This window comes from Coregonus clupeaformis, chromosome 18 (genome assembly GCF_020615455.1).
Source record: "Coregonus clupeaformis isolate EN_2021a chromosome 18, ASM2061545v1, whole genome shotgun sequence".
In the NCBI taxonomy this organism is placed as follows: domain Eukaryota; kingdom Metazoa; phylum Chordata; class Actinopteri; order Salmoniformes; family Salmonidae; genus Coregonus; species Coregonus clupeaformis.
Genome location: NC_059209.1, coordinates 8507919 through 8530691, shown reverse-complemented (window position 1 = coordinate 8530691; position 22773 = coordinate 8507919). Strand labels below are relative to the sequence as shown.

At 42.8% G+C, this 22773-nt stretch overlaps 1 protein-coding gene across 7 annotated transcripts in view; it reads right to left on the bottom strand.

Annotated features, from left to right (window-relative positions):
* LOC121587516 (rhotekin) overlaps positions 1-22773 on the bottom strand; it is a 155415-nt gene that overhangs the window by 38291 nt on the left and 94351 nt on the right. The window contains exon 1 of one of the 7 annotated variants that reach the window (XM_041904523.2): positions 15120-16227. The exons of the other annotated variants lie outside the window; for them this stretch is intronic. Coding sequence (XP_041760457.1) covers positions 15120-15152 — 33 coding nt within the window. The 5' untranslated portion in view covers positions 15153-16227. Of the gene's footprint in view, positions 1-15119; positions 16228-22773 lie in introns of those variants that run through there. 7 annotated transcript variants of the gene reach the window in all.

Here is a 22773-nt window from a genome sequence, read left to right as displayed (position 1 = left end):
GCTTCTTGACACACTGCTCACTTAACCCAGAAGCCAGCCGCACAAATGTGTCGGAGGAAACACCGTCCAGCTGGCGACCGAAGTCAGCTTGCAGGCACCCGGCCCGTCACAAGGAGTCGCTAGAGCGCGATGGGACAAGGAAATCCCGGCCGGCCAAACCCTCCCCTAACCTGGACGACGCTGGGCCAATTGTGCGCCACCTCATGGGTCTCCCGGTCACGGACGGCTGTGGGATCAAACCAGGGTCTGTAGTGACGCTTCAGTGCCTTAGTCCGCTGCGCCACTCAGGAGGCCCTCTACCTGGACTATTTGCACTGACTCTATGCACACTCACTGGACTCTACCCACACATTCACACATACTTACACTGACACTCCAAAACACACACCAAACGCTCACACACACAAAACACACACACACACGCATATTGACGCTACACACCCACACACTTTTACACTTCACATACACTATATATAGAAAAGTATGTGGACACCCCTTCAAATTAGTGGATTTGACTATTTCAGCCACACCCGTTGCTGACGTTGCCACACAATCTCCATAGACAAACATTGGCAGTAGAATGGCCCTTACTGAAGACCTCAGTGACTTTCAACATGGCAACGTCATAGGATGTCAACTTTCCAACCAGTCAGTTCGTCAAATGTCTGCCCTGCTAGAGCTGCCCCGGTCAACTGTAAGTGCTATTATTGTGAAGTGGAAACGTCGAGGAACAACAATGGCTCAGCTGCGAAGTGGTAGGCCACACAAGCTCACAGAATGGGACCACTGAGTGCTGAAGCGCATAGTGCGTAGAAATTGGCGGTCCTCAGTTGCAACACTCACTACCGAGTTCCAAACTGCCTCTGGAAGCAACGTCAGCACAAAAACTGTTCATCAGGAGCTTCATGAAATGGGTTTCCATGACCGAGCAGCCGCACACAAGCCTAAGATCACCATGCGCAATGCCAAGCATTGGCTGAAGTGGTGTAAAGCTTGCCACCTTTGAACTCTGGAGCAGTGGAAACACATTCTCTGGAGTGATGAATCACACTTCACCATCTGGCAGTCCGATGGACGAATCTGGGTTTGACAGATGCCAGGAGAAAGCTACCTGCTCGAATGCATAGTGCCAACTGTAAAGTTTGGTGGAGGAGGAATAATGGTCTGGAGCTGTTTTTCATGGTTCGGGCTAGGCCCCTTAGTTCCAGGGAAGGGAAATCTTAACATTACAGCATACAATGACATTCTAGATGATTCTGTGCTTCTTACTTTGGGGGAAGGCCCTTTCCTGTTTCAGCATTACAATGCCCCCGTGCACAAAGCGAGGTCCATACAGAAATGGTTTGTCGAGATCGGTGTGGAAGAACTTGATTGGCCTTCACAGAGCCCTGACATCAACCCCATCGAACACCTTTGGGATGAATTGGAACCCCGACTGCGAGTGCCCGACCTCACTAATGCTCTTGTGGCTGAATGGAAGTAAGTCACTGCAGCAATGTTCCAACATCTAGTGGAAAGCCTTCCCAGAAGAGTGGAGGCTGTTAAAGCAGCAAAGGGTGGGACCAACTCCATATTAATGTCGATGATTTTGGAATGAGATGTTCGACGAGACTTTTGGTCATGTAGTATGCTGCTGTTACTCTGTTTATTGTCTATCCTGATTGCCTAGTCACTTTTACCCCTACCTACATAAACATATTATCTCAACTACCTCGTACCCCTGCACATTGACTCGGTCCCAGTACTCCTTGTATATAGCCTTGTTATTGTTATCTATTGTGTTACTATGTTCTATTTATTATTAGCAAATGTTCTTACTTTTTAACTTTGCATTGTTGGGAAAGGGCTCGTAAGTAAGCATTTCACGGTAAAGTCTACACCTGTTGTATTCGGCGCATGTGACAAATAACATTTGATTTGATTTGACTGCTACACATATACAGAGCGCTGGCTCGTTAGCTGATTAGCTGGATTTTCCTGAAAGCTAATGGCAGGTCGGAGAAAAGAGAGGAACTGTTAAGACAGGTCTTTGTAACCCTCTGAACAGCACCTTTCTCTGTGTTTGAACCTGGATGAGGAAATCAGGGCTAATCAGAGGGTTAGGGTTCATCATCATATCTATGAGCCAGAAGCAGCAGGAACAGTGAGCCCAGAGCTCTACCTCTGATTTTACAGAATCACTGGTCACAGTCACACCCTCGGCCTGCTGGGTGAAAACACTGATAAGACTACCAGTATGGAAGAGGCATGGGAGGGGTGCTGATGGAGAGAATTAAGGACTGAAAAATAGAGGGAGAGAGTAAGGATACTGAAGTCCAGTGTAGATATTACATCTAGGACAATAGTTTAGCACTGTCTTGTACATCTCTTCTTCTCCTCTGCCATCATCCTGTCTTTTCTTTACCGTCACTGCACCCTCTTCCTCATCTCTCCATTCTTCTCTTTCTTACAGAATTGAAGTGATTTATTTTTGTGGATGCCCATTAAGATAATAGGTAGGGCTGGGAATTGCCAGGGACCTCACGATATGATCATGATACTTAGGTGCCAATATGATATGTATTGCGTTTCTCATGATTCTATATGTATTGCGATTCGATACTGCGATTCTATTGCGATTTAATGTTCCACACATATTGCTCTTTTTTTTTACACCAGCTTCAAACAGCTGAAAATACAAAATGTTTGGTTATGTTATGGAAAGATATTTCACAGCAGTTTAGATGGTACAATGATTCTCTACACTATACTAGCTTGTTTTGTCACATAAACTGAAATTAGGCGAACTATTTGAATTTAAGCAACCAGTAAATGGCGGAGTGATTTCTGCATAGGGCACCTTTAAAAAGAAGATGCAGAACAAACTCTAGGATAACAAATACCGGAGTTTTGGGGCAGGTACAGCTGACTAGCGCTAGCTAACACTACATACAGTAACAAAAAAAGAAAATATGTAAGAGATATATAACTGTATCCATTTTTTTCTCCATCACTAATAATCGGTCAACATTCATATCAGTGTTTTAGGTAAAATATTGCCTAAGTACATAGTTGCAAAATGAGCTCCATTAAGTCTCCAAGTCTCTGTTATTATGTGCCACTTCAGGGCAGTCAGGAACCTCTCTAGTTACTAATGGCCCACACTCTTACGTGTGTGTGCTCGTGTGTGTGTGTGTGTGTGTGTGTGTGTGTGTGTGTGTGTGTCTGCACTTGCAAACCAATCAGTCTTCTCTCTTGTCTCTTTTTCCTACTCATCTCTCAAATACACATTTCACATCCTTGCAGAAAATACACATGCAAACTTGCAGGAAAGCATGCATACAAACACATTTGTATTGCATTTGTCTGTCTGTCAGTGTCTGCGTCTCTGTTTGTTTACATGTATGTGTGCGTGCGTGTGAAAGATGAGTGGGTGAAGATCGAGAGAGAATGAATTGGGTTACGTGAGTCTCTATCTGTCTGTCTTATCCCCTTTCATACAAAGATGTATTTCCTCCAACTTTACCATACCTCCAACATTTTCCCGCCTTTTATTTATATCTGAAAGGTATTGCTGGAATCAAAGTCAAACCTTTTATTGCCGCCAAACGACCTTGTAATCATTTCGGTAAAGTTCTGCCTAGGGCTGTGGTGGTCATGACATTTTGTCAGCCGGTTATTGTCATGCAAAAGCTGTAATTTACAGTTAATTAACAAACACATTTAGCATCTCCAGGCCTCAACGCATACAAACCGCATACAAGCTGCTGATGCGCGCCTTTCGAACATCTACATTTAAAATCTAATAAATCAATGTAATATACACCATCACAATAAATCCATTATATATTTTAGGCAGGTCTAAAGAAACATTATGATATGAAGGAAATGTATTTCAGAACAACAGAATATGAGTTGGCCTATTGTATGTTATCTGGCTATGCTCCATGCCATAGGCTGTAGGCTTGTTCATTTAGCAGACAAGATACAGTCGTATGAAAAAGTTTGGGCACCCCTTTGAGGCTGCATAATAATTTACTCTGTCGTCACAGAAAATTATCACAGTGGCATGCCATTCATTTTCTAATAAAAGCTGAGTACTGGGGTATTGTCCAGACAAAGATTTTTAGTCTAGCAATATTAAGTTGTATGAAATTAAATCAGATGTGAAAAATAGGCTATGCAAAAAATTTGGCCACCCTTGTCATTCTGTTGATTTGAATACCTGTAACTACTTAGCACTGATTAATTGGAACACACAATTGGTTTGGTGAGCTCATTAAGCCTTGAACTTCATAGACAAGTGCATCCAATCATGAGAGAAGGTATTTAAGGTGCCCAATTGCAAGTTGTTGTTCTCTTTGACTCTCCTCTGAAGAGTGACAACATGGGGGCCTCAAAACAACTCTCAAATGATCTGAAAACAAAGATTGTTCAACATTATGGTTTAGGGGAAGGCTACAAAAAGCTATCGCAGAGATGTAAGCTGTCAGTGTCCACTGTGAGGAACATAGTGAGGAAATGGAAGACCACAGGCACAGTTCTTGTTAAGGCCAGAAGTGGCAGGCCAAGTAAAAAAATTCGGAGAGGCAAAGGCGAAGGATGGTGAGAACGGTCAAAAACAGCCCACAGACCACCTCCAAAGACCTACAACATAATCTTGCTGCAGATGGTGTCACTGTGCATCGTTCAACAATTCAGCGCACTTTGCACAAGGAGAAGCTGTACGGAAGAAGCCTTTTCTGCACACACGCCACAAATAGAGTCGCTTGAGGTATGCAAACGCACATTTGGACAAGCCAGCTTCATTTTGGAATAAGGTGCTGTGGACTGATGAAACAAAGATTGAGTTATTTGGTCATAATAAGGGGCGTTATGCATGGCGGCAAAAGAACACAGCGTTCCAAGAAAAACACTTGCTACCCACAGTAAAATTGGGTGGGGGTTCCATCATGTTGTGGGGCTGTGTGGCCAGTGCCGGTACTGGGAATCTTGTTAAAGTTTAGGGTCGCATGGATGCCACTCAATATCAGCAGATTCTTGGGAATAATGTTAAAGAATCAGTCACAAAGTTGAAGTTACGCCGGGGCTGGATATTTCAACAAGACAACGACCCAAACACTGCTCAAAATCTACCCGGGCATTTATGCAGAGGAACAAGTACAATGTTCTGGAATGGCCATCCCAGTCCCCAGACCTGAATATCATTGAGAATCTGTGGGATGATTTGAAGCGGGCTGTCCATGCTCGGCAACCATCAAACCTACAGTGGGGAAAAAAAGTATTTAGTCAGCCACCAATTGTGCAAGTTCTCCCACTTAAAAAGATGAGAGAGGCCTGTAATTTTCATCATAGGTACACGTCAACTATGACAGACAAATTGAGAAAAGAAAATCCAGAAAATCACATTGTAGGATTTTTTATGAATTTATTTGCAAATTATGGTGGAAAATAAGTATTTGGTCACCTACAAACAAGCAAGATTTCTGGCTCTCACAGACCTGTAACTTCTTATTTAAGAGGCTCCTCTGTCCTCCACTCGTTACCTGTATTAATGGCACCTGTTTGAACTTGTTATCAGTATAAAAGACACCTGTCCACAACCTCAAACAGTCACACTCCAAACTCCACTATGGCCAAGACCAAAGAGCTGTCAAAGGACACCAGAAACAAAATTGTAGACCTGCACCAGGCTGGAAAGACTGAATCTGCAATAGGTAAGCAGCTTGGTTTGAAGAAATCAACTGTGGGAGCAATTATTAGGAAATGGAAGACATACAAGACCACTGATAATCTCCCTCGATCTGGGGCTCCACGCAAGATCTCACCCCGTGGGGTCAAAATGATCACAAGAACGGTGAGCAAAAATCCCAGAACCACACGGGGGGACCTAGTGAATGACCTGCAGAGAGCTGGGACCAAAGTAACAAAGCCTACCATCAGTAACACACTACGCCGCCAGGGACTCAAATCCTGCAGTGCCAGACGTGTCCCCCTGCTTAAGCCAGTACATGTCCAGGCCCGTCTGAAGTTTGCTAGAGTGCATTTGGATGATCCAGAAGAGGATTGGGAGAATGTCATATGGTCAGATGAAACCAAAATATAACTTTTTGGTAAAAACTCAACTCGTCGTGTTTGGAGGACAAAGAATGCTGAGTTGCATCCAAAGAACACCATACCTACTGTGAAGCATGGGGGTGGAAACATCATGCTTTGGGGCTGTTTTTCTGCAAAGGGACCAGGACGACTGATCCGTGTAAAGGAAAGAATGAATGGGGCCATGTATCGTGAGATTTTGAGTGAAAACCTCCTTCCATCAGCAAGGGCATTGAAGATGAAACGTGGCTGGGTCTTTCAGCATGACAATGATCCCAAAGACACCGCCCGGGCAACGAAGGAGTGGCTTCGTAAGAAGCATTTCAAGGTCCTGGAGTGGCCTAGCCAGTCTCCAGATCTCAACCCCATTGAAAATCTTTGGAGGGAGTTGAAAGTCCGTGTTGCCCAGCGACAGCCCCAAAACATCACTGCTCTAGAGGAGATCTGCATGGAGGAATGGGCCAAAATACCAGCAACAGTGTGTGAAAACCTTGTGAAGACTTACAGAAAACGTTTGACCTGTGTCATTGCCAACAAAGGGTGTATAACAAAGTATTGAGAAACTTTTGTTATTGACCAAATACTTATTTTCCACCATAATTTGCAAATAAATTCATTAAAAATCCTACAATGTGATTTTCTGGATGTTTTGCTACTAAGGGGACATGACAACTTCACCGCATCAAAGGGACAATGGACGGGGCCATGTGCCGTCAAATCTTGGGTGAGAACCTCCTTCCCTCAGCCAGGGCATTGAAAATGGGTCATGGATGGGTAATCCAGCATGACAATGACCCAAAACACACGGCCAAGGCAACAAAGGAGTGGCTCAAGAAGAAGCACATTAAAGTCCTGGAGTGGCCTAGCCAGTCTCCAGACCTTAATCCCATAGAAAATCTGTGGAGGGAGCTGAAGGTTCGAGTTGCCAAACGTCAGCCTCGAAACCTTAATGACTTGGAGAAGATCTGCAAAGAGGATTGGAACAAAATCCCTCCTGAGATGTGTGCAAACCTGGTGGCCAACTACAAGAAACGTCTGACCTCTGATTGCCAACGAGAGTTTTGCCACCAAGTACTAAATCATGTTTTGCAGAGGGGTCAAATAATTATTTCCCTCATTAAAATGCAAATCAATTTATAACATTTTTGACATGCATTTTTCTGGATTTTTTTGTTGTTATTCTGTCTCTCACTGTTCAAATAAACCTACCATTAAAATTATAGACTGATCATGTCTTTGTCAGTGGGCAAACGTACAAAATCAGCAGGGGATCAAATACTTGTTCTCCCCACTGTATATACAGTTAGGGAAAAAAAGTATTTGATACACTGCTGATTTTGCAGGTTTTCCTACTTACAAAGCATGTAGAGGTCTGTAATTTTTATCATAGGTACACTGGTCCTCTGTAGCTCAGCTGGTAGAGCACGGCGCTTGTAACGCCAAGGTAGTGGGTTCGATCCCCGGGACCACCCATACACAAAAAATTTATGCACGCATGACTGTAAGTCGCTTTGGATAAAAGCGTCTGCTAAATGGCATATTATTATTATTATTATTATTATTTCAACTGTGAGAGACGGAATCTAAAACAAAAATCCAGAAAATCACATTGTATGATTTTTAAGTAATTAATTTGCATTTTATTGCATGACTTAAGTATTTGATACATCAGAAAAGCAGAACTTAATATTTGGTACAGAAACCTTTGTTTGCAATTACAGAGATCATACGTTTCCTGTAGGTCTTGACCAGGTTTGCACACACTGCAGCAGGGATTTTGGCCCACTCCTCCATACAGACCTTCTCCAGATCCTTCAGGTTTCGGGGCTGTCACTGAGCAATACGGACTTTCAGCTCCCTCCAAAGATGTTCTATTGGGTTCAGATCTGGAGACTGCCTAGGCCACTACAGGACCTTGAGATGCTTCTTACGGAGCCACTCCTTAGTTGCCCTGGCTGTGTGTTTTGGGTCATTGTCATGCTGAAAGACCCAGCGACGACCCATCTTCAATGCTCTTACTGAGGGAAGGAGGTTGTTGGCCAAGATCTCGCGATACATGGCCCCATCCATCCTCCACTCAATACGGTGCAGTCGTCCTGTCCCCTTTGCAGAAAAGCATCCCCAAATAATGATGTTTCCACCTCCATGCTTCACGGTTGGGATGGTGTTCTTGGAGTTGTACTCATCCTTTTACTTCCTCCAAACACGGCGAGTGGAGTTTAGACCAAAAAGCTCTATTTTTGTCTCATCAGACCACATGACCTTCTCCCATTCCTCCTCTGGATCATCCAGATGGTCATTGGCAAACTTCAGACGGGCCTGGACATGCGCTGGCTTGAGCAGGGGGACCTTTCGTGCGCTGCAGGATTTTAATCCATGACGGCGTAGTGTGTTACTAATGGTTTTCTTCGAGACTGTGGTCCCAGCTCTCTTCAGGTCATTGACCAGGTCCTGCCGTGTAGTTCTGGGCTGATCCCTCACCTTCCTCATGATCATTGATGCCCCACGAGGTGAGATCTTGCATGGAGCCCCAGACCGAGGGTGATTGACCGTTATCTTGAACTTCTTACATTGTCTAATAATTGCGCCAACAGTTGTTGCCTTCTCACCAAGCTTCTTGCCTATTGTCCTGTAGCCCATCCCAGCCTTGTGCAGGTCTACAATTTTATCCCTGATGTCCTTACACAGCTCTCTGGTCTTGGCCATTGTGGAGAGGTTGGAGTCTGTTTGATTGAGTGTGTGGACAGGTGTCTTTCATACAGGTAAGAGTTCAAACAGGTGCAGTTAATACAGGTAATGAGTGGAGAACAGGAGGGCTTCTTAAAGAAAAACTAACAGGTCTGTGAGAGCTGGAATTCTTACTGGTTGGTAGGTGATCAAATACTTATGACATGCAATAAAATGCAAATTAATTACTTAAAAATCATACAATGTTATTTTCTGGATTTTTGTTTTAGATTCCGTCTCTCACTGTTGAAGTGTACCTATGATAAAAATTACAGACCTCTACATGCGTTGTAAGTATGAAAACCTGCAAAATCGGCAGTGTATCAAATACTTGTTCTCCCCACTGTGTGTGTGTATATATATATATATACATACACATACATACATACATACATACATATACACACACTACCGTTCAAAAGTTTGGGGTCAGTTAGAAATGTCCTTGTTTTTGAAAGAAAAGCAAATTTTTTGTCCATTAAAATAACATAAAATTGATCAGAATACAGTGTAGACATTGCTAATGTCGTAAATGGCTATTGTAGCTGGAAACTGCAGATTTTTTATGGAATATCTATATAGGCGTACAGAGGCCCATTATCAGCAACCATCAGTCCTGTGTTCCAATGGCACGTTGTGTTTACTAATCCAAGTTTATCATTTTAAAAGGCTAATTGATCATTAGAAAACCCTTTTGCAATTATGTTAGCACAGCTGAAAACTGTTGTGCTGATTAAAGAAGTAATAAAACTGGCCTTCTTTAGGCTAGTTGAGTATCTGGAGCATCAGCAATTGTGGGTTCGATTACAGGCTCAAAATGGCCAGAAACAAATAACTTTCTTCTGAAACTCGTCAGTCTATTCTTGTTCTGAGAAAGGAAGGCTATGCCATGCGAGAAATTGCCAAGAAACTGAAGATCTCGTACAACGCTGTGTACTTCCCCCTTCACAGAACAGCGCAAACTGTCTCTAACCAGAATAGAAAGAGGAGTGGGAGGCCCCGATGCACAACTGAGCAAGAGGACAAATACATTAGAGTGTCAAAGCTATTCGCTGTTCTGGCACCCCAATGGTGGAACAAGCTCCCCCAAGACGCCAGGACAGCGGAGTCACTGACCACCGTCCAGAGACACTTGAAACCCTACCTCTTTAAGGAATACCTGGAATAGTCTAACAGTAATCCTTCTACACCCCCCATCCCCCAGTGGTGGTTGTCCCACTGGCTATCCTAAGTTGAATGCACCAATTTGTAAGTCGCTCTGGATAAGAGCGTCTGCTAAATGACAAATGTAATGTAAATGTAGTTTGAGAAACAGACACCTCGCAGGTCCTCAACTGGCAGCTTCATTAAATAGTACCCGCAAAACACCAGTCTCAACGTCAACAGTGAAGAGGTGACTCCGGGATGCTGACCTTTTACGCAGAGTTGCAAAGAAAAAGCCATATCTCAGGCCATATCTGGCCAATAAAAAGAAAAGATTAAGATGGGCAAAAGAACACAGACACTGGACAGAGGAAGATTGGAAATAAAGTGTTATGGACAGACAAATTGAAGTTTGAGGTGTTTGGATCACAAAGAAGAACATTTGTGAGACGCAGACCAAATGAAAAGATGCTGGAGGAGTGCTTGATGCCATCTGTCAAGCATGGTGGAGGCAATGTGATGGTCTGGGGGTGCTTTGGTGGTGGTAAAGTGGGAGATTTGTACAGGGTAAATGGGATCTTGAAGAAGGAAGGCTATCACTCCATTTTGCAACGCCATGCCATACCCTGTGGATGGCGCTTGATTGGAGCCAATTTCCTCCTACAACAGGACAATGACCCAAAGCACAGCTCCAAACTATGCAATAACTATTTAGGGAAGAAGCAGTCAGCTGGTATTCTGTCTATAATGGAGTGGCCAGCACAGTCACTGGATCTCAACCCTATTGAGCTGTTGTGGGAGCAGCTTGACCGTATGGTACATAAGAAGTGCTCATCAAGCCAATCCAACTTGTGGAAGGTGCGTCAGGAAGCATGGGGTGAAATCTCTTCTGATTACCTCAACAAATTGACAACTAGAATGCCAAAGGTCTGCAAGGCTGTAATTGCTGCAAATGGAGGATTCTTTGACGAAAGCAAAGTTTGAAGGACACAATTATTATTTCAATTAAAAATCATTATTTCTAACCTTGTCAATGACTACATGTCCTATTCATTTTGCTATATTTCCTATTCAAAGACATTTCATGTATGTTTTAATGGAAAAACAAGGACATTTCTAAGTGACCCCAAACTTTTGAACGGTAGTGTATATATAATTATTTGTATTTTATTCTGTTACATTCCATTATATTCTTACTATAAAATATAGGCTGTGATCGGGTAGTTGTGTCATGTCTGTTTAATTAACTAAATAAACTATTGATTTCAAAAATGTGGTAATATGTCCTACTGCCGCCTGTTGTAACCGTAGATGACCGCTGCCTCGGATGTCTAACAGAATGTGTGTGCCATGGCTGATTCACATTCTCCGCATTGGAGCAGGCAGAGAGCCTGGCTAGGAGTGTCCCTCTGGGTCTCTCTCCTTCAGAATCACACATGTGCGTACACACACACACACACAGGCAGCCCCACTCTCATACTGGAATACCTCCTATGTACTGTGTAAAAGTGCATCTCCCTCTTAAAGTGTATGAGCATATGTATGGTCAGTGCTGTGTGTGTGTGTGTGTGTGTGTGTGTGTGTGTGTGACAGCTTGTGATAATATTAGTATTTGGCCAGGCTTTTAAATCTCAGGGAGGCATAGCGCTGAAGGCCTGCACTATTAAACCTCTCCAGATTCCTATCATATCCCTGAACCTTAATAGACACAGTGTTCCTGCTGGGTCAGGGACATCAATGCTGACTTTGGTATGGTGTTCGTGTGTGTGCTGACCTAATTCAGTCTACCCCAGAGTGTGTGTGTGGTGTTCTCACCACTACTCACAACAACAGCAACACAGGAGTAACTTCATTATCAACATGTCCCTGACTGAATCTGTAATACCAACATGTTTCAAGCAGACCACCATAGTCCCCGTGCCCAAGGACACTAAGATAACCTGCCTAAATGACTACCGACCCGTAGCACTGACGTCAGTAGCCATGAAGTGCTTTGAAAGGCTGGTCATGGCTCACAACACCATTATCCCAGAAACACTAGACCCACTCCAATTTGCATACTGCCCCAACAGATCTACAGATGATGCAATCTCTATTGCACTCCACACTGCCCTTTCCCACCTGGACAAGAGGAACACCTACGTGAGAACGCTATTCATTGACTACAGCTCAGCGTTCAACACCATAGTGCCCTCAAAGCTCATCACTAAGCTAAGGACTAAACACCTCCCTCTGCAACTGGATCCTGGACATCCTGACGGGCCGTCCCCAGGTGGTAAGGGTAGGTAACAACACATCTGCCACGCTGATACTCAACACTGGGGCCCCTCAGGGGTGCGTGCTCAGTCCCCTCCTGTACTCCCTGTTCACCCATGACTGCATGGCCAGGCACGACTCCAACACCATCATCAACAGATGAGACAGCCTATAGGGAGGAGGTCAGAGACCTGGCCGTGTGGTTCCAGGATAACAACCTCTCCCTCAACGTGACCAAGACAAAGGAGATGATTGTGGACTACAGGAAAAAAAAGAGGACTGAGCACGCCCCCATTCTCATCGACAGGGCTGTAGTGGAACAGGTTGAGAGCTTCAAGTTCCTTGGTGTCCACATCACCAACGAACTATCATGGTCAAAACACACCAAGACAGTCGTGAAGAGGGCACGACAAAGCCTATCCCCCTCAGGAGACTGAAAAGATTTGGCATGGGTCCTCAGATCCTCAAAAAGTTATACAGCTGCACCATCGAGAGCATCCTGACTGGTTGCATCACCGCCTGGTATGGCAACTGTTTGACCTCCGACCGCAAGGCACTACAGAGGGTAGTGCGTACGGCCCAGTACATCACTGGGGCCAAGCTTCCTGCCATCCAGGACCTCAATACCAGGCGGTGTCAGAGGAAGGCCCTCAAAATTGTCAAAGACTCCAGCCACCCTAGTCATAGACTGTTCTCTCTGCTAACGCACGGCAAGCGGTACCGGAGCGCCAAGTCTAGGTCCAAAAGGCTTCTCAACAGCTTCTACCCCCAAGCCATAAGACTCCTGAACAGCTAATCATGGCTACCCGGACTATTTGCACTGCCCCCCCACCCCCACCCCATCTTTTTACGCTGCTGCTACTCTTAATTATTTATGCATAGTCACTTTAACTCTACCCACATGTAACACGGGCCCGGTGTAGCTCAGTTGGTAGAGCATGGCGCTTGCAACGCCAGGGTTGTGGGTTCATTTCCTACGGGGGGCCAGTTTAAAAATATTGTAAAAAATAAATAAAAAAATGTATGCACCCACTAACTGTAAGTCGCTCTGGATAAGAGTGTCTGCTAAATGACTAAAATGTAAAATGTATGTACATATTACCTCAACTAGCCGGTACCCCCGCACATTGACTCTGCACCGGTAACCCCTGTATATAGCCTCCCTACTGTTATTTTATTTTACTTCTGCTCTTTTTTTCTCAACACTTTTTTGTTGTTGTTGTTTTATTTTACTTTTTTATTTTAAAATAAATGCATTGTTGGTTAAGGGCTGTAAGTAAGCATTTCACGGTAATATCTACACCTGTTGTATTCGGCGCATGTGGCAAATATAATTTGATTTGATTTGATTAACACAATCTAATAATGGTCTGGCAGGAGAAAGGAAAGCAGCGTAACGTGTGGATTGTGATAAAAAATACACACACATACACCTTTCAAACAGACACAGATCTGTGTAACACAAATCATATGTCTGCTCTCAGAGATGCCTGCCAACACTGCATTACCCGTCTGTCTACAGTATACCACTGGCTGCTGGAGTCATTATCTACATACACATCAATCTATCCTCCTGCAGGTCCTCACACATCCATCACTCTGCAGCCCAGGAAAAACCAACCAGAATGATTGTTCTACAAGATAGGACAGAGAGCACTAAGGAAGATGTGCCATGGGAGTCAGGGTTGGGATGCATCGCAGGGACCAGTGCTATTTTCTGTGAGTGATGATCCTATCCCTCTCTCCCTCTCTCAAGAACAGGGAATGGAGATGTAGAGAGATTGCTAGAATGACAAGATGAAAAGAGCAGACTCACTGTGGCAGTCTCTATGTGTCAGAATGCAAGTGACCTTTCCATATTAAAGTACAAGGCATCCGTATAGGGCACACACACACACACAGTAGTATGTCACACGCACACACGTGCAAGCGCATACAAAGAAATGTGCACATGTGTCACACACACACTGCAGGAAGGAGTCTGTCATTAACGAAAAGGGGCAATCCCAAAATGATCTGTAATAGGATATTTGGCTAATCAGGCATCAGATGTGGCTTCAGCAGCCCTAGACAGTTGTATGCTGCTGTAGCTCTCCAGTGACACTGGCATGTGCCTGGAGCCCAGACAACCTAGCAGATCATCAAACAACACAAGTTGACATTGAGATTATATGACTAGACAGGTCTAAAATACAGATGAGCGCGTCCTTTATCACAGACAGTGTGGTCAATGAGAAATGGTCAGAGATTCTGCCACAGCTACAAGCCTCCGCCTTTTCCGTGAAGCTCAAGGCATCTAGAGAAGCTCTCCACAGTCCTGAAATGCATTGATGACTGAAATGTCTTTAAAAAGCACAGTAGTGGCATTGTTCCACTTGAAAGAATGTCATACAATGTCCCACTGAACACTAGAGTATCCCAATTACAACCCATCTACCCTGTGACCCAACCACATGAGAGCTAAGACACAGCCAGACACTGTGTGTGTGTGTGTGTGTGTGTGTGAGAGAGAGACTATTGTCATTTATAGAAAATGATCTACCATGCTATTAATGTCACCTCCAAGAACAATCGTCAATGGTCAATGTGGCGCATGTTCTGCATGCCTCTCCTTGCCTTAGCAGAGATGCACCTTCTAGTGGCAATGGGGTTTGTCCATGAAATTACATTTAACAATGGGCTTTCACTGCTGTACAACGAGCTACTACAATGGTACTTGCCACTTGTATTTATGTAATGATGGACTGTTGTCATTGATGTTATGGCAGAAGGACACACAATTGTGTAGCCTCTATCAAGTATTCTAAATCAAAGCATTGCAACATTTCCTCTAGAAACACCTACGAAATTATAACCATATATGGTTATATATACTTATTGCCTAACTTCTTAGGTTAACATAAAGCCACCACACTTACCCGCCGATTCGTTGAGTTATTCACGCTGGCCATGGTAGTTCAAAGACGAACTCTCTCCAAATGGGCAACACGATTATGAAATACCAGGATACATGCAACGTCCCAAACAGCCCGCACACCCAGAACTCTGAGATTCCTCAAGATATAATAAATCCATTGATAGAATATCCAAGAATCTTTAGAAAGGTTGTAGCCTAGGCTCCTACAGTTTATGTTTTTGTATTATTGTGGTCCGTTCACAAAAAACGGATACCGCTGACTCGCGCAGGACCATCGGAGAATGTGGCGGTCATCTGCCCGAGCTCATCTCTGCGCTGTAATCTGTAGCCCCTCCGACTCGCTCTTCAGCACCGGGCAGGTAAAGACTGACCGCAGGGAGAACTAACCCGGTGTGCTGTGTGTGCACACCGACAAAGAAGGCTGGAGCATGGGCAAGGTTTGAATATAAGGTTGCAAGTGCGTCTGTCAAATCCGTTGCTGACTGTACCTACATTTTATCTGTCCACTATGGAAAATGACATCCAAAATAAAGAGACTGCATGTGCGTCCGATTCCACAACGGTTTTCGAAATAGTGACACATCAAACAGTCAGTCACTTTTCCCGAGAAATTCCAAACGACTCAAATCGTTTCTGTGTTAAAGGTAGGCGTCCATTGTTTTCTTATGGCACATTAGTCCACAGCTAGGCTACTGTGTCACGACAGTACCGTAAATCCCTAAAGTCTCTCCCGCTCTCTCTCTCTTTTCTCTCTCCTCGCCAAATTTCCATCGCTCAATCAAAACATTTCAAGATTACATCATCGCCTGTTTGCCATTTGGAGACTTGGTGTGGCAGTTGGTGCGTGTGAGTTTCTGGACCTGTCATTCCCTGGAATGTGTCTAAAATGATCACCCTGAGGTAGGCTATGTTTGGAAAATATGAAAATTACTATCTATCCAAATCAAAATCCGCATTTCAATCAGGCACTCTGACAACATTTCACCTCAATACCATCCGCAATATGCAAATAGAAAAATCTAAATAGTTGATGTTTGACATTTCAAACAAATCAATATATTTAAACCAACCCTACTCTAGAAATAAAACATCTGCCTGAATTAGCTAAATTGCATGGCCCTGTGGGTCAGTGTTGCCAACTCCTCAGTAAGGAAAGTCGCTATTGGCTGTCCTAAAAGTAGCTAGAAGTCACTAAATGACGTCATCACCTAATTTGCATAATCTGCCATGTGCATGTAATTGTGATGGAAGCTGTAGGAGAGAGGAATAAAGTCGTGGGAGAGACAAAAAGTGAGTAAAAAACACCCTACATTTACATCCCGCCCTGAATCAGCCAGCTGGATCAGCCAGCTGCGTCTTCCCGCATGCGTGATTAATTTGCAGTCTGGACGTGGAGGGGTGAACATCTCTTGCTCTGACTGCAGCTGGGAGGGACTGCTGTGTGAGGACTGGGTGCTTTGGGACAGGGGTGGGGCCCACGGCAGCACCCGCTGCTCGTTGAGAAGAGTAAGAACAATACGTGCTTTCACGTCAGAGTCTCCAAAAGTCTCCAATAACACCAGAAAGTGTCGCTAGATTTGTCGCTAGTCGCTTTTTTGAAAATGTGTCACTAGAGGGGTCTGAAAACTCTCTAAATATAGCGACAACGTCGCTAAGTTGGCAACACTGCTGTGGGTGCACTGGGAAGTTAGTGTGCGCTGATGCACATCGCGCTGTGGCTGGTGATGGATGGAAGCGTTTTGCGGCCTGCTGGAAATGAGAGCAGAGGAAACAGATGAGCCCTACATAATTAATTGTGAGAACAAACAGGCTTCAAATACACCGAATGCATGCTCTGACAAATAAGTTTTGGGTAAATCCATTTGAATTCAATCACTTTTTGACAGCATCCCTTTTGATTTAAACAAAACTTGTCTGCCCATGGAAGAAGTGGTCAGAAAGTGACTTTTTGGACCTGAATGCCAAAACATTAAGGAGATAAAAGGTGCTCAAAGTTGACCCATTTTGCAGACCATGACATCTTCATCAATGGAAAAGATAAACGGTTGAGTTTGATATAATTTAAAAGCTTACTATTTTATTATTTATTGAAAACAAATTGTTTAATAAACCTTTAAAAGGTGCAATATGCAGAAATCGCTCAGCCATTTCCTGCTTGCTAGAATTCTAATAGTTTGGCTAATTTCAATTTATATGACAAAACAAGCAATGCGTAGTGTAGAGAATCCTTGTACCAACTAAACCGCTGTGAAATATATTGTCAATAACCAAAAATATTGTATTTTCAGCTGTTTGATGCTGTTGTACAAAACCGAAAGTAAGAAAAACTTAACTTAACAGGAAGCATAGAAATAGCGCACATAGAAATCTACTGATTCTTAGACTTGCCTTGAATGAGAATGACAGATCTATAACTCACATTTCTATGTGAATTTGATCAGGTTCGCCCAAAAAGTTACATATTGCAGCTTTAACGTCAATTATCTAAAAACCTCAGATTTTCTAAATATTTGCATATGTGACTTGTTTCAGGAAACTAGGCGTATGTCGCGCATTACTACTTCACAGGAGAGGCATTTGAACGTAAACATGTATTTTTTAAATCAAAATGCGTTTTTTGGCAGAAATGCCTTCTGGAACATGTGAACTTTCATGTGCCTTAATAACAAACTTGTATGCCATCTGTAAATACATATACAATTGTTAAATTACGAGCCTAGTTGGTTTAGCCACGGAGAAAGACAGGAACCTTCCTGCTAGCCATGATTGGCTGAGATAATGAATGGGCTTGACATGCCGAGAGATGAGTTCGGATTGGTCTGCCATGTAGCTCGCTTCTTCTATAACATGAGCTGCTCAGTATGTGTAGGTAATCCTTTCTAACGTGGCTTTTTTAAAAGATATCACAAAGAACTGCAAAAGTGTTGCTAATGCTCTCCACTTTCTGGAGGACCACGTTTTGAAATCAGTGGAATACCCGGTGGAAGCAGAGTATGATAGCTAAGGAGATGGAGAAAATTCAGGCGTTTGATTGCAAATATGTGGAGGGAGTCGAAAAGAAAACACACAGGAGGCTGCTGTATACAACATCTGTCTCCGGATTACATCTTCAAACTAAGGGCAACCATGGCATCCGTGACAGAGAGGGAGAAGCGTTCATCCATGTATACGGGTAAGAGAGTCTAGCTAGCTACATTTTCAGATATTATCTGTTTCTAATTTAGTTAGAAAGTTGTTTATTGCAAGTTAAAGCTTACTGTTAGCTGGCTGGCTCGCTAGCTAACGTTACATGTATGATCTGTGTAGTAATATTATTCGTATCTCAGAGCCTTTTGCATGGCTAGTTATAGCCCAATGTTAGCTAGCTAGCTAACATTGAACCTAGTTGGTTAGCTTTAGCTACAGATTCATGGAGGGTAGTAACATTATGAGTTGGGATTATGGTTTTTCTTAACATTTACATTTTAGTCATTTAGCAGACGCTCTTATCCAGAGCGACTTACAGTTAGTGAATACATATATATATATTTTTTTATACTGGCCCCCCGTGGGAATCGAACCCACAACCCTGGCGTTGCAAACGCCATGCTCTATCAACTGAGCTACATCCCTGCCGGCCATTCCCTCCCCTACCCTGGACGACGCTAGGCCAATTGTGCGCCGCCCATGAGTCTCCCGGTCGCGGCCGGCTGCGACAGAGCCTTAGGCGATGCAGCGCCTTAGACCACTGCGCCACTCAGGAGCTAGCTACATGTCTAAACAAAATAATCCACTATGCAAGTAACCATTTCATTGTAGTGTTTACACCTTCTGTGTCCCATGCATGTGACAAATAAACTTCGATTATATTTGATATAGTGTGTGTTTACCAGAGACGGTAATGTGAAGAACAACATGACCTGCACCAAAGTCAAATTAGCTAGAATGCCCTGCTTTTATTTCGTCACACTCACAACCATAAGCTATTTTCTGTAATTAGCTTGCCATTAACTTGTAAATAAGGATCTTGTTCTGAGTTTACTTTCCTGTAATAATGAATACAAATTAGCTAAAGTTAAGACGTTGTCAGCTATATGATATGGTCATTATTTGAACTGGCTAGCTAGCTTACTTAACGTTAGCTAGCTAGCTTACTTAACGTTAGCTAGCTAGCAAACTAACAAGCTTGAAACGAACCAAATCATTGTTTCGAAAGTTGATTTTACTTGCCTGGTTTACTAGATTGACATATACTAAATTCATTTTTGAACGGATGGGTTTATTGGTGTTAAAATACACCTATTATGCTATTTTGGACCACCAAGCTGCTGATGTCATGCAGCCTGTCATTTTTGTGTTTATACTTTTTCATAACGACGCAAAAACCTTTGATTATGTAAAATAGGGTCTAAGCTACAGCATATGTGAATATGAAAAAAAGTTTAAGCATTTGCAGATAATTGACGTTAAAGTAAAAAATATGACAATTTTGATAAACCTTTTTCCCCCCCAAAAAATATACAATATTTGGAAAACCCTGTTTGTAACATTTTAAAATGGTATCAATCTCAACCATTTATAAAATGAAAATGAAAATGAAATGAAATGAAATTTATATTTTTCAGTGAAGAAAACATGGATGTCTCATGGTATGGTGAGGTATTCAAAATAGGTAAACTCTGAGCACCTTAATCTCTTGAATGTTTTGGCATTCAGGTCCAAAAAGTATCTTTCTGAGCACTAAGTATGGAAGGTTTCATTCAAATCAAAAGTGGGTGCTGTCAAAAAGTTATTTAATTCAAATGGATACCCATTAGCCTTCAATAGAGGCAGGCGTTTAACAAATCAATAGCCTAATCAACTTAATTAGTCCTAGGGCTGACCCCATTTAGTCGACTGGTCGATTGTTTGGCCAATAGGCTGTTGGCCAACCAATCATTTCTTTGTCTAGCAGTTGCAAAAAAATTCAAATGTATGGCACGTCTTGACTGATGCCCGTCTCAGTGGACTAATCTATTGCGGAGGCCGTGGGGATGGCACACCAGTATTACCAGTAGTATATTTACCTTTAATTCCCATCATTTCTAATCTACAATATTTGTTTGGTTACCGTAATTTCTGTTAATGCATTCAATATATTATTATTATTACAGTCTTATAGTTCTCATTGTCAGAGTGGACATGTTGTTTGCAGAGCGCACAACCTAGGCTACACTTATTTCATTCCATTTACGAGTTGTCACTGTGTTTTGTTTGGAGCGCTCTTGTCAATGTTGAGTAAGGACGCACCTGATTACGCATAGAAGTAGGCCTAGGCTACCTGGCCTGCGCGCAAATGTAGGCTTATAAATGTGCCCATTTGGGGATTGGATAGTATTTCTGATTCTCTTAACTCACCACCACTAATGAGCTGTGAAGCTTCTCAAAGTAATTTTTTCTTCACATCAAACAGCAAGTAAACAAAGTCTGTTTTTACATCCATTGAGAATGACAACAGTTCCTCAATGAAGCCTATTTGAACAAATCTTTCCAGCTCTCTCCCTTTCGATAACCACTAGGCTTGAAATGGAAAAAAAATGTCATGCTCTGATCAGGTGGAAACGTCATAAAATAGGCCTACCTGATTACTTCTTATCCCTTGCGCAGGAAACTCTGAGGGTCCAGAATATTTTATACAATGTTGCAAGTTTGTTAGTATTCGGGCTGGACCAAGTTGATACAATGTTCAAGTTCCTTGCAAATAGGCCATGCATAGCCAATGTGATTTATTTTCTACCTGCAGGCTGCAATGTTTTTATTTGTTGGCTTTATATAGGCAATTTTTACATAGTTGGCAATGGCAATAGAAGTTACTTTTAGATTTGTATAATTTAGATTTAGATAGAAATGTTATTAATAACATGAATGATTTTGAGATACGACAACTTTATTATAAAATAAATTAAACTGTTTCACGAAAATGTGCATATGAAAATCATAACTGGCACATAGATTGGTAGAAATGGTAAGATAAATTGGTACTCCAAATGGAAAAGGTTGCCGACCCCTGGTGTAGCCTATTAATGACAACTTCGGGAGTGTAATGGCAAAATCTGTGAAGGCCAGCAGCAGCGGGAGGTGGTGGTTCGGCAACAGCTTTTTTTCTTCTGGTTAGGCTATCTTGATCTCTGGCTTCCTCTTGAGTAATTTGTGTGTCTTAATTATTTAATCACAGTGTGCTTAAAGCATCAGACAAGCTCAGTACCCTACATATAGTTCATTTTATTAAAACACATATGGTGTGTCTACAGTATATATGGAAAAATAGACGTTTTAAAATTTCGACCAGTCGATTAGTCGAAAGACCAGACGACTCTTGGTCGAACAATATTTTTTTTCCAGTCGGGGACAGCCCTACTTAGGCCTAATCATAAATGGATGTCTATGAGCCTATACACACCTAAAGGCAATGGCGTCTCCAGTGCCCATCATCAACTAGCAATATTTATAGTTGATTATGGGCACTGGTTAACTGTTGGATCAGTCAGGAAGCATATATCAGATTGGTCATTTATTTTATTTATTTTTATCAACATTTATATATTCAGGGGAACCCAATTGAGACCAGTGTCTCATTTACAATGGTGACCTGAAGACAAAAAAAATCCATCAATACAATACTTTAGGTATTGCCTATATAATGTGTTATAAGCATACATTATATGGCTTATAGTAGGCTATGTCAATTCAGGATCATTATGAGATGATAAAACTAATATAATAGTCATACATGCTAAAGTCTTACAATGCATTATAATTGCATTGTGATGCATTATAGCCTAACTGCAGCCTTTAAGTAAACTATTACCATCAGATTTAAGCAGCTAGCAAGTGAATCAGAAGTTCTATTTTTACAGCCAATCCAACAGGTCTTAATTACTACATGCTTGGATCAGGGGAGGCTTGGCCTGACTTCCTCCTGTCAGTCACACTGTTCCTTCCCTCTTTACCCAGACAGACAGACAAAATGGCACTGGGAGGAGAGGTGGAAGGATGGCAACATGGATGGAGGGGGTGGGATGGGAGAGAATAGGAGACAGAGAGGAGGGCCGGGGTTGAGTAAGTATATGGTTGAGAAAAGAAAGGGAATGAAAAAACGGATGAAGATATTCATGATGAGGTGTAGAAGGATAGGACGGAGGAGGAGTGGGCCTGTTTTGGCATTGCTTCTACACAAATACACTCACGCATAACCCATCTCCACATCTATTCTGTCAACAGAGCTCTTCACCTCCGGCTAAAGACTTTGGAGGAGGCCGTCCCGTGACGGTTTGTCATGGTAACCACATCACTTTGAGTACTATTATGACTTCCACACACAGCTAAGAACCAGGAGCATCATGGTCAAACAGCTGTCAACAACACATCTACTGTAGCATCATCAACAACACCGAAGGATGCTTTTGTATTGCATTTAGGATTAAAGACAGTTAACAACAAGAGACAGAAGACTGTTTCTAAAAAGCTTGTTACCTCCCGAGTGGTGCAGCGGTCTAAGGCACTGCATCGCAGTGCTAGAGGCATCACTACAGACCCGGGTTCGATCCCAGGCTGTGTCACAACCGGCCGTGATCGAGAGTCCCATAGGGCGGTGTACAATTGGCCCAGTGTCGTCCAGGTTAGGGGAGGGTTTGGCC